Source organism: Pyxicephalus adspersus, chromosome 1 (assembly GCF_032062135.1).
Source record: "Pyxicephalus adspersus chromosome 1, UCB_Pads_2.0, whole genome shotgun sequence".
Classification (NCBI taxonomy): Eukaryota; Metazoa; Chordata; class Amphibia; order Anura; family Pyxicephalidae; genus Pyxicephalus; species Pyxicephalus adspersus.
In genome coordinates, this window is record NC_092858.1 from 5,074,971 (window position 1) to 5,087,548 (window position 12,578).

Sequence of the window (12,578 nt, forward strand, 5' to 3'; positions counted from 1 at the left end):
GGCATAGCGGGTGTACAGACCTGGGAACCCAGTGCAGGGGTGATAGAACCCCTCATATTTAGCCCAGCAGGTGTGCAGGCCCGGGTACTCAGCACATAGGTGTTGGGAACTCCTTTTATTAGAAACAGAAGGCATTGAGAAGAAAAAAAATCTGAGATATTGAAGAAACTATCAGGTCGTTTCACTCCTTACCATCTATTAAAAACTGAATCTTTGACTGAAATATCCAGTGGACCAAATACAAAGTAAACAATCTACAAGCATATAATGTTTTTTTAATTTATTGTAAAAAAATAAAATCAAACAAAAAAAAAGTTTCTACCTGAGAAATGCAGATTCTGCTATTAGAGGACAATACTCCACCAGAAACCTGTCTGGTGTTCCACTGTACCTCGAGCCTCCTGTGTTCTGGGTACAAGCAGTTCAGTGGTTATTTCCCCTTGTCCTACCACAGCTACCAAACACTTCTATTGCTAGGTCCTCATAGGCGGGGCTTAGGAAAAGCAGGGGAGGGACTGTAGTGTCATATTTTGTTGCTTTACAACTTTCTGCTTTATTTCAGTCTTCCGGAGAGATGTACATTATGTGAGACGTGTACAGCTGTGCTGGATCTCTGCCATTGGGGGGGGAAAAAAATATAATACCCACCAAGGTGGACATACCCAGCCCTTTGCCCCACAGCCAATCCCTAAACCAGTGCTTATAGCATATTTCACGGTCATGTAGCCGGTGCTGTCCGCTGCAGATATTTGATAATTCGGCCATATTTTTGGACTAATGTGCACTTAAAAAAACAAAGTTTCGTTTAACTGGCACAAGCCTGGAGCTTTTACTCATCCGTACAGCATTCCTTTGCTTGTGTCCATGTAATGTGACAATCACTCCTCCATGTTCATCTCTTTTTCATATATGGGAACCTCCAGACTTTTTACAGACCCCTCAGTCCTCATATCTTCCATTGTATTCCTTTCTTGTAAAGTGACTCTCCAGCTGTGCCCAGGTTTGGTTTTTAGTGACCCGTGATGACTTTTCAATGGGAAACTTCAGCTTCCAAAATCCTCTGCTCCTTCACAGTGCTGTGGGAGACCTCTATCACCTATTCTTCTCCATCGCTCCTCAGTCATCAGGATTCAGGGAACACGGTCTGTTGAACTCCTGGCCGTACTCATGAATCCATTTATTGGCCACTGGGATAGGAAAAAGAAGCGTAAATTAAAATAAATTCACAAGCAATTTACAAAGTCTTTGTACATATTCACATTCTTGGTCTGTGTGACCGGTTCTCTTTAGAGGCAACTATAGTCTTTTAAAAATGTATTTACAGTATGTTTTACGAGCAAGATCAGCTTCCTAATAATCATATCAATGTGTGATAATTGTTACTATATTTCTGTGTATTATTTGCTTTATATGTTTATATAGACTTATTAGACTTATATAGCTTACTAGATTGTAAGCTCTTCGGGGCAGGGTTCTCTCCTCCTGTATCACTGTCTGTATTAGTCTGTCATTTGCAATCCCTATTGAATGTACAGCGCTGCCTAATATGTTGGCGCTATATAAATCCTGTTTATTAATAATAATAATAATAATAATAATAATAATTTATATGGTGGGTAAACATAGATGCTGATTGCACGCTTCCTGTTTAGTAGTGAAGTCAGGAAGATGATTGTGCTGTACTAATCCTCAATGCAGGATTGGTTTGCAGCAGTTTTTAGGCAGGGAGACTGAGAGATGCACATAGGAGTAGTAGTACTCACCCACACCACTTGCATTAGTGACCCACAGCATCATATAATATAAATAAGAGAGACAAGCTTTTAGATTGTAAGCTCTTCGGGACAGGGTCCTCTCTTCCTCCTGTGTCACTTCTGTAACTGCCTGTCATTTGCAGCTCCTATTTAATGTACAGCGCTATGTAATATGTTGGGGCTATATAAAACTTTACATTTCTGTATTTTATTCTTGACACAAAACACACTGTATATAAAAAAAAAACACTTAAAAATTTTTTTTTTCTCTTTTTAGAGTACAGTATCTTTTATATATAGTTTATTGTTTGATGCCATTAAACTGTTCTGTTAAGGACAGTTTAACTTTTATATAAAAAGTATATTGTGGTGATATTTATGTGCACCAAAAAAGTCCCATTTCCTTCATAGGAAAATAAGAAAATCTTATCCTGTTTGTTATAGAATTAACAAAGGAATGGGGTGAGAAAAGTGTGAGAAAAAATTCTCCATTAGCTCTCCTTTAAAGTACAAATCTAGCTATATAAATACTGTTTATTAATAATAATAATAATAATAATAATAATATTAATAATGAGCTCATCAGTCTGCTGCTACTCCTTTTATTGTCCAATAACTCTCCAAGGAGGACAAGACCTAGAAGTGTTTCTCTTCCTACCCTGCAGGTTTGTGCCATGTATAACCTAAACCTTATTCCTCTTTTAATGTACAGCACTGTGTAATATGTTGGCACTATATAAATCCTAATTAATGATAATAATACATAGGTTGGAATCTCCCCTTGCAGATTCCTGATTTTATCCCTGGCTATGTTGGGCTTGGTGAGCACACTATATTAATCAGAGGAATGAAGCCATCAGCACAAACTCTTCTCCCTTCCACAGATATCTGTCAATCATGTCACAGCTGAGACATACAAAATTACTTTCTGCAGGAGTGACATTTAAAAATGCCAAATATTTACTGAGAGGCAAATATTTCCCAAAGATCCAGAGACAGCCCAATGCTCGGAGTTCACCTGTTCCTGCCTGTGGTGCAGCACATGAAAGCAGTGAGTAGAATTTGTATAGCCAAAACTTTTTTTCTTAAGGATAGAATTGGAAAGGGATAAAAAACTGTTCCTATTGGGAAGATTTCACTTCATTCCTCTTCTAGAGATGTAATAGGTAATGGGAGGAAATCGGCCATTTTAAGGGTCCACATTGGAAGATTTCTGACCCTCCTCTCCTGACCCCTCTCGGGGGTGCACCGGCCAGAGTCGCAGTCCACCAAAATTGTCTTGCGAACCACCAGTGGTCCGCGGACCACCAGTTGGCGACCGCTGCTCTATCATGAAATCTCCAATGACCTCTTCGTTTTCTAAGACCACCAATCAAACCAGTGGATCCTCAGTGGATTGCAAGAGGCAGCAGACATAAGCTCTCCACCATAGAATCTAGAAGGATTTGTGCAATAAAGCATGCCAGGTATTCAGGCTCACAGATTGTTCTGTTGGCCTATGCAGCCACCTCCATGGGTGTGCATGATGAGAGGATTTAGATGTTAGGGGGCAGAATGTTAGAAGATCCTGGAAGGTGAAGTAAAGATTTTGCCATAGTTTTTTTGTATTCCAAGGGCAGTACTCACCCCATTTATTTCCCACCAGAACCGGGCACCCGGCATGAAGCGTGTCCTCATTACCCTCACCATTTCTGTGCAGATTCCACCAGAAAATGGCAGTAGATAAAAGCTGTTGATCCTCCCACATCTACAGGACTCAGCTAATAAAACAAACAAAAAAGAATAATTATATGAAATTCATATCGCTGCTGGTCATGGTAGAAGAGGGAATGGTGGAACTAGGATTGGGATCTCTGATTACAGTAAGGATTTATCTGTGGAGCACACAAAATAAAATCATGGTGAGTGTTTGATGTGTGGGAGCCTTTGTTTGCCCAGATGGCTATGGTCACCATTACATAGCGGCTGGACCCCTGCCTTAACCCTAGCTAGCCCTAGCTTCAAACTCCTACCCAACCCTAGCTTGGCCTGCAGGCTAGCACTTTCCCTCCGAATGGTTTACACAGTGTTTCCTAATCTTTTTATCATAGGGGAACCCTTTAAATAACCATCAGGTCTTTAGGAAATCCTTATTAATTACTATATATATTTTATTTATTACTATTATATCAACAGCTATCATAACAGTATATTAGTGTGATGGTCAGTGGGAAGAATGTCACCCTTACAGATGGCCAAAAAGACCATTGGGGTCACTTATACTGACCTGAGAGGTACAAACTGCTCGGGGAACCCCTAGCGCCCTCTAGAGGAACTCTGGTTGGGAAACACCGGTTTGAGAGCATGCTCTTGCTGCTAGGATTGACTGGTTTTGGGTGAATAATTCCACAGATGACTTAATATGCAAATGAATGACTTTTTTTGGGGGTGAAACTTTACCCTCCCCACCAGGTAAATAGAACTTACATAGATCATGAAGGTGGCCATCCGGTTCCCGGTGTTGGTGCGGTACAGGGGGCTTTTTGGGGACTGAAATAGAACAAAGAAAATCTCAATGAGGGATAAGGAACATAGGAACATTTTCAACTACATCCCGAGTAGTAAAACCTCTTGTCCACCAGCATGCTGCAAGGAAAGACCATTGAGTTGGGATTCAGTGGTCAAAATGGAGGGGAAAAACAAGTGACAATTTTTTATCTGATAAACAGGTTCACAAAATTGTGGATATATTATACGTATGGTTTCTCAGTTATCAATTTAGTGCTGCTTACAACAGTTAATTTGTGTGGGGGTGATAGTGGGCATTTCCAATTCCATCTCCTTACTTCTCCAGCCTCCAGATATAATGCAAAATCATCCAATCTATAATCAATAAATAGAAATGATCCTGAATTGGTCACCCTTGGTGCAGAAGAGCATCGATTAGTGTTGATTTATAATTCCTGATAATAAGCCTTGTTGTACCAACCCCCTCCGGCATGGGTAGGCAAGTTTTTTACTTTTCTCTTTTATTGTCAGATTTGGCATTGAAGTGGAAACAAAACCTAAACCTATGGCACAGCTGGGAATGTATTCCTGCACGTATGCCATACTCACTGTAGCATGGTCAAAGTGTGGCTCATAATGTCCGCCAATCCCATAATTCACCACCTGGAGATATTCGGCATAAGGAGGTCGGGCATTCAATCCGGTGGCGGCAGCAATACGGACATCAAGGTTTCTGATGACCGGATCCACGGTGTCCTTTAGCCATGCACTGAAACACAATATATAAAATATGGAAAGCTGATCTGTGATCCGGAAACAAGGCTGGGGTAAGAATTCGTCACAACTCTAGGACCTGAGTAATATTACAAAGCTCAGCACAAGTTGTGGAGATCACAATGCAGATTGAGAAATCATTTCCTTTACACAATTTATATTTTAATATTCGCCTTTTGATTCCCCCCCCTCCCAAACATCCTCATTTCAGCAGTTTTATTTTTTCCATGGATTGGATTTCTGATGATTTTTTTAATATAACGTTAAGAATTTTTTGTTCCTAAAAACAAATGGAACATGTCTCACCTCCCCACCCGACCTTACATACAAGCTGCGGCATCTTTCCATATTAAGGCTTATTAGGAATCCCCGTGGTGTCATTCTCTGCCCAGGATACTCAGCTGGGTGGAAAATGTTAGTTCCAGAACGTTAATTATGGCCAAACAGACGCTGAGGATTATGGGAAATGATTACCTTTTACTAATCCGATATTCTGCCTCCGCCTGCTTCTCTCCGGAGGCCACCACTGACCGATGTAACTAGAAGAGATGGATAAGGGAGATCTGATTGGTGGAACTGAAAAAGATCATTGGAAGATTGTATACATATACAGGTAGTCCCCGAGTTAAGGACGACTCCTACATACGAATGGGGCTTCCCTGCTTGCTGTGTGCAGGATGGAGGCTTGAGGGGGGCGGTTTGCATGACTTGCAGTAGAAATCTTTTGCTCCTCTGCAACATCTTGTAATTCTTTAACGACCAAGACAAACTCTGCAGTTGTTTCTTTTTGCATATCAAAGCACAGCTTGCTCCAGAAGTTAATGAATGTCTAGGCTTCAAAAAGTTTTTTTTTTTTAGCTTTGTTTGTGATTAACTCACAGTGAGGACACTGACTGTAATTGACACCATAATGCCTAATAATATGTTAAGATAAATCATCTGTCCTAGTTGCATTTATTAAAATAATATACTTGTTCCAACTTACATACGAAACTTAAGAACAAACCTACAGTCCCATCTCGTATGTAACCCGGGGACTAGCTGTATACACACAATTACCAACCAATCTATTACAGAACACTACTCATGTACTGTATGCAATTATCTGGCACCAGTGCAATGTATATAATGTTGAAGCAAGAAGCTTCAGTTATCATGCACATCAAACACCAGAATGAGAACAAGTGTGATCCTGATCGTGGTATGATTTTTGGGTTGAGTATTTTTGTAATCTTGGATCACACTCCATAGTCATGCCACTAGCTGTCCTTCAAAGGAGCTCACAATCTAATGTCCCTACCATAGTCATATATCAATATTATAGTCAATGTTTTGGGAGGAAACCCATGCAAACATGGGGAGGTTCTGCAAACTCCATGCAGATAGTGTCCTGGGACCCAGCGCTGCAAAGGCCAGAGTACTAACCACTGAACCACTGTGCTGCTCCAAGGTTTTAATGATGGTAAAACCAAAAATCACAGTGAATGGCAATTTTTGTTGGTGGAAACACCTTTTCAATGAGAGGGGTCAGAGGAGAATGACCAGACTGGTTGTAGCAGAACAAAATTCTATCCTGATCATCTCAGCATGGACAATGGAGGTGGATAAGCTGCAAAAGCAAAAGACCTTAATGGGTTCATGCCAACCAAGAACATCTGAGATTGCAATGTGCAAATGCTGGAGAGCTTCTACATTATTAGATACATTTTGGCAGCGATGGCTGAATCATGCAATGAACATGTCATCCCAAACTTTCTGATCACGTGACCTATATGTGTACCGTGCATGCTTCATGTCCAATATTTATAATTGATCAGTATATATGACCAGTATATATAACTGATCAGTATATATAATGAGGCAAAATTATTTATAAAATTGTGTAAAGAAAGACTTTTTGGACAAAGTTTGGGCTGGTATCCCAAAAGCTGAGGTTCCATTTGCGCCAGTGCAATGGGAAAATATGCTACAACAATGCACATTGTGCTTTAGTGCAGTTTATTTTAAATGGCACCTCATTGCACTGCAGCACACCCCCCCCGCAACCATCAACTTTATGATTCATTTTCTGTATCCCCTGCACAGCAAAAACATTTGTTCTGTTTGCAGAAGCCAGGAAAACCCTTTAATGTACATTTGCCTCTGGACTTGCAAATCTTTTATTGACTATATACATTGTATCCATTATGAATTCTCAGATATACAGTATGTTCTGGCTGCACAGTATAATGGGGATTATATCTGCTTGAACATTTTTTGTCTTTCTCTTGCTATGGCCAGAATGACATCACTTTATCCTGCAGCAATTTATGCCAAAGGGTGGAAAAGCTGCATCATCACCCCGGGCCGACTCCCGCCAAACCAGCTTCTAGGAACCTATAATAAAATTTATGATCCGCTTTGCAGCCTATTAACGTTTCCTAAATCCAGATGGTGATACGTTTATTATGGAAACAAAGCAGCCATGTCCTTAACTTCTGAGACAAAGCTGAAACCTTCTTCACATCTGCACAGTAAGGTGGGGAAATTACTGGTGGGGTTTTACTTGGGTGCTTTTGGTGAAAGTTTTTCTTTTTCTGTACATAATAATGATCATAATCCCCCAATAAAATAAAGCAATTATATATATATATATATATATATATATATATATATATATATATATATATATAGTTTTTGAATTGCAGTAGCCCTTGCATGACCTTCTCTTATTTGCTCCCTTTTGATCTGTTAAATACACCCTTGAAAGTGATCCTTTTAATTTGTTTTACATATCAGACCTGCTCCGGCATCCACAGGGGGTCAGAGCTGGGGAGGGGTAGGCTCAAATTTTACCTTCCCAACAGGAGTCCCCCATGAGCAATCCCATGGAAGCTGCCATTCCTCCACCCCATGCATAATAGTGCGGCAGTGGATTAAAAGGCTCCCATTACCTCCCCCAGCATCTGGTCCTCTTCCTTGGGGCTTCCCACTGCACTATAGAAATGGAGGGTTCATAGTGGGTGGACTATATGACCACTGAATTGCCATGCCCCCTGCTGGAGAGTGTTGGTATGGTGGGACAAGGAGTCTTGCTGTTGGTCATCAACATTTTGTTGGTGGCCCCATGATTTCCAGTGTCACTATAACAGGTAAAGTAGTCTGGATTAATGAATATTTATTAAGAATTAATATTTATTCTTCTAGACTACTTTACCTGTTTTAGTGACATTAAAGTGCTCAGGATCTAATTCACATCTGCTTAAGTCTCTGTGTCCCTTAAGGAAGCCAAATCAGACGAAACGGGTCGGAAAAAGAAAAAAATCAACTTATACCTTTAAAACTATCACAGGCTTCATTGTCTGATCAAGATGATTCATTTATTTCTTTGTAAGCAAAGGAGTGCTATATGTGATCCCTAACGTTTTTATCACATTTTGTTAATTCTGTCGAAATTTAGTTAATAAAAGTTACCGCTTTTAAACTTTTACAACCTAGTGCCTTCAAAGCCTTCTTTTCTCTTTCCTCTCAGTATTCTTTCTTTTCTTTTAAATACCGTCATACACACTTATAATAAAAACATATGTTTAGTGCACATCAGTGATTTTTTATATGGTCAAATCCGGTGCACTTACCCATGGCGAAGCAATACCTTTGATCTTCTCTGCTTCGTAGTTGCTGACAAAATCATGGTAGAGGACCACATAGGGGGCCAGGCTCAAAATCTCCTTCTTCAGGGGTTGCAGGATGAGGTAAGGGCTGCGGTTTGTATCATAGGAGCAAATCATTCTGGGATCTTCATACAGCCATGGCTAAAAAAGAAGATGAATGCATGGAGGTAAATGGGGCAAAAAAACAACTGCTGTGACCATTCATCTTTCCCTGCTGACATTGCTATGCTGGTATTTTATTGGTTAGGGTACCTGAATGTTGAAATGTTGAAAAATTGAAAAGCCAACGTTTCGAGGCCACACAGGGTACCTTCTTCAAGGCTACATTTCTATTACAGAGATTGTTCAGAATGTTTGGTTTTGGAATTTGCATCCCAATATATGACCCTTAAGTGCTCCTGGGACTGTGCCTATAGCAGCCAGAAGGAAGCCTTATTTTCTCTGAAGTGCCCAATTTCCTAAAAAAAATCATATTGACAAACATATTTATAGGTAAAGGAAAAATAAATGGCTTCCAAGGTATCAGGGGCCTCCAAAATCCATTGTTGTCAACAAGTTACTGAAATATTTTCTCGACGCATTTCGCAGTACCAGTCTGCTTCCTCAGGGGAGGGCAAAAGGCAAATAATCCAGCCCAATAAAATTACAGTTAAAACCTAGGGGATGGGGTGTTGGAATTCCAACACAGTTCTCTACAGCTATACACTAGATTGCCTTAATAAATGAAAAGTATCCTCACCATAATATGTGTCCTTCAAATCCCCACAAAAATAGGACATCCAAAAAAGGTAAAGGAAAGGATCCTTGAATAACCAACGAAGGTATATATAATGTTTCTCCCCAGTATTGTATTTAAAATTCACTTGGGTAGAAAAGACTATCCCCTGACAGCATTCTGCAGAGAAGGACCCAGTGGTCTCTCTGCAAAAGTGTGACACACCCCCAGTTCTTCAATAAGCAAAGTCTGTACCCCCTGCTGATTGTACAGGGTAGTAAGCTGACCTATCATTCCACTGTACTTTACCTGGGACCCATGAGTCTGGCACAAGCCCTCGTACAGATCCCTAGTCCTCAGGTGGGTGACGTTGGGCCTGTGCAGTTGCTGCTCTTCTATGTGTTCTATGGCCGGAGTCTCATCCATTATCTTCTCATATTTGGCAATGTTATAAGCCAGCCGCTGGTTGTCTGGATCTGCAATGAATATTAAAAAAAAAAGTGCAGCTATATAAAAATGCTATACAATCAGAGATATGATGGGGTGCAGGGGATGCCATGACTGTATGCTATGCAATCAGAGACATAATAAGGAGGGGGATGCAGGGGATGTCAGGGCTATGCTATGCAATCAAAGTGATAACAGGGTGAAGGTGATGCCAGGACTGTATGCTATGCAAAGATCAAATAGGGTGCTGAGGATGCCAGACATGTATGCTATGCAATCAAAGAGAAAACAGGGTGCAGGGGATGCCATGACTGTATGATATGCAATCAGAGACATAAAAAGATGCAGGGGATGTCAGGGCTATGCTATGCAATCAAAGTGATAACAGGGTGAAGGCGATGCCAGGACTGTATGCTATGCAATCAAAGAGAAAATAGGGTGCAAGGGATGCCAGGGCTGTGTGCTATGCCATTAAAAAGATAATAGGGTGCACAGGATGCCAGGACTGTATGCTATGCAATCATAGAGATATTTGGGTGCACAGGATGCCAGGACTGTAGGACAATGGGATGCTGGTGTTGCCAGAACTGTATACTGTACAGGAAACAGACCATAGGATGCAGGAGATGCCAGTTATGCAATCAGAGAGATAATGGGGTGCAGGGGATGCCAGGAATGTGTACAGTATATTCAGAGAGATAAAAGGATGCATGGAATGCTAGGACGGTATGCTAAGCAATCACAGCGATATTATGGTACAGGGGATGCCAGGGCTGTATGCTATGGAATCAGAGAGATCTTGGGGTGAAGAGGATGTCAGGACTGTACAAGAAAAAGACAATGGGATGCTGGTGTTGCCAGAACTGTATACTGTACAAGAAACAAACCATAGGGTGCAGGAGATGCCAACACTGCATGCTATGCAATCAGAGAGATAATGGGATGCAGGGGACGCCAAGACTGTATGCTAAGCAATCAGAAGAATAATGGGGTGCAGGGGTTGCCAGGACTGTATGTTATACAATGAGAGAGATAATGGGGTGTAGATGATGCTAGGATTGTATGCTATGCAATCAGACATTATAGGGTGCAGGGGATTTCAGGATTGTATACTATGCAATCAGAGAGATAATGGGGTACAGGGGTTGCCAGCACTGCATGCTATATAATCAGATAGACATTAGTTGGTGACGTACCATAGAGCAGACATTCTCTGGAAAGATCCAGGGCCTGAGATACGTTTCCTGCCTGGAAGAAACACAAAAATTAAACTTTCTTATAGGTGAACATGTTTCTTTATATATAATTTATCAAATATTTGCTTTTAGAACAAACATTTCCTACAGAGTAGACTATACCAGTACTGTAGGCACTGTGGTATTTATAACGAGAGGGCAGCAGGAGCTATTTGCCTTTTTTCTGATGTATATCACTGAGCTGTATATGTGTGTAAACTCACCTTGAGCTATAGAACTCTGTAACCAGACTATTTTTTAGCAAAGCATATAGGATAAACTTAGTAAACATAGAAATGAAATCAAAATGCACTAAAATCCTTATGTAACAATAATAATATATAACAATAGATATATTTTAAACTGAACTCCAGGAAAAAATAAAAGACAGAAAGTAATTCAGTTCATAACCATTAATACATATTATTTATTTAAACACAAGGTAGGTACTTTAATGTGACATTTTATGCAGTCCCTGTACAGAAGAGCTGAAATGCAAGAGGAATAAGCAGTCCAAAGAGCCAATCAGTTGATTAGAAGCATGGTGGTAAAGAGAAAAAATCAAAGTGGCAAGGAGATGAAGTCATACGTGTGGTGCTCCTCTTTTACAGTCAAAAAATACAGCTGAGTGATGGGATCAGTACAACCTGGGCTCAGAGGATATGAGGTAAATGGTGCGGACCATAAAACTGGGGACATCTAGTGGCAGAAAAAAAGGACTGCATGTGTAATCCCTGTATAAAAGGTGAGTTTTGCAGCAAGGGCTGGTTTTGTAAGTTTTTCTTTTATTCAATTCTATCTTAATTTTGGCTGAAGGTCTGCTTTAAAAATAATATTTTTAAACCTTTATTTTTAAGTTGTGGTCATATTACTGTAAATATAGATAAATATAGACACCACTATAATCTTCCTTTTGTATCCTGCAGTTAGCACAGTTCTTGAATTGTGATTACACTTCCTTTACATGTCTGAAACATTAGAAGTAGAATTTCCATTTACAACCCACCCACCCCCCTGATTATTCTAGCAGAGACCCCTCTACCCACCCGTCCCGGCCCCTTAGTCAGGTATAAAACTGTCAGACAGCAGAGGGCCCCATGATTTTATTATAAGAGGTGTAAGTGATTGGACTGCTGGGACCTTCCTCATGTTCTGAATTTATGGCGTCTTGGTTTGTTCTTCTTTCAGCCGGAAATCATAGGTCAAACGGCTGAACTGAGAGGGACACAAATGTAATATGTGGACTGCGCAATATTTTCATTTTCACCAATAAGTAAATGTTAGCGAATAATATTAAACATATCCCGGATAATCTGGCTGTTGCATGTAAGGAAAAGTAATTCTCCGGTGAACAATAATGTTTTTATCTGTCTATGGCTTAGCGTCCTCCTTGGATAGAGATACTGCAACTGAGCATCTACAGCAACCTACACACTTCTACACTTACCTGGCAGAATGTCCCCTCTTCATACCTCCCAACTGTCTCTGATTTAGTGGGACTGTCCCTCTTCATACC

The 12,578-nt window shown here is 40.4% G+C and overlaps 1 protein-coding gene across 1 annotated transcript in view; it reads right to left on the reverse strand.

Annotated features, from left to right (window-relative positions):
* Nucleotides 1-271: 271 nt before the first annotated feature.
* Nucleotides 272-12,578, reverse strand: part of P4HA3 (prolyl 4-hydroxylase subunit alpha 3) — a 31,942-nt gene continuing 19,635 nt past the window's right edge. The window contains 9 exon segments of the mRNA XM_072427304.1: nucleotides 272-1,187; nucleotides 3,381-3,472; nucleotides 3,474-3,514; nucleotides 4,221-4,283; nucleotides 4,851-5,010; nucleotides 5,490-5,554; nucleotides 8,630-8,806; nucleotides 9,690-9,856; nucleotides 11,024-11,075. Coding sequence (XP_072283405.1) covers nucleotides 1,117-1,187; nucleotides 3,381-3,472; nucleotides 3,474-3,514; nucleotides 4,221-4,283; nucleotides 4,851-5,010; nucleotides 5,490-5,554; nucleotides 8,630-8,806; nucleotides 9,690-9,856; nucleotides 11,024-11,075 — 888 coding nt within the window. The 3' untranslated portion in view covers nucleotides 272-1,116.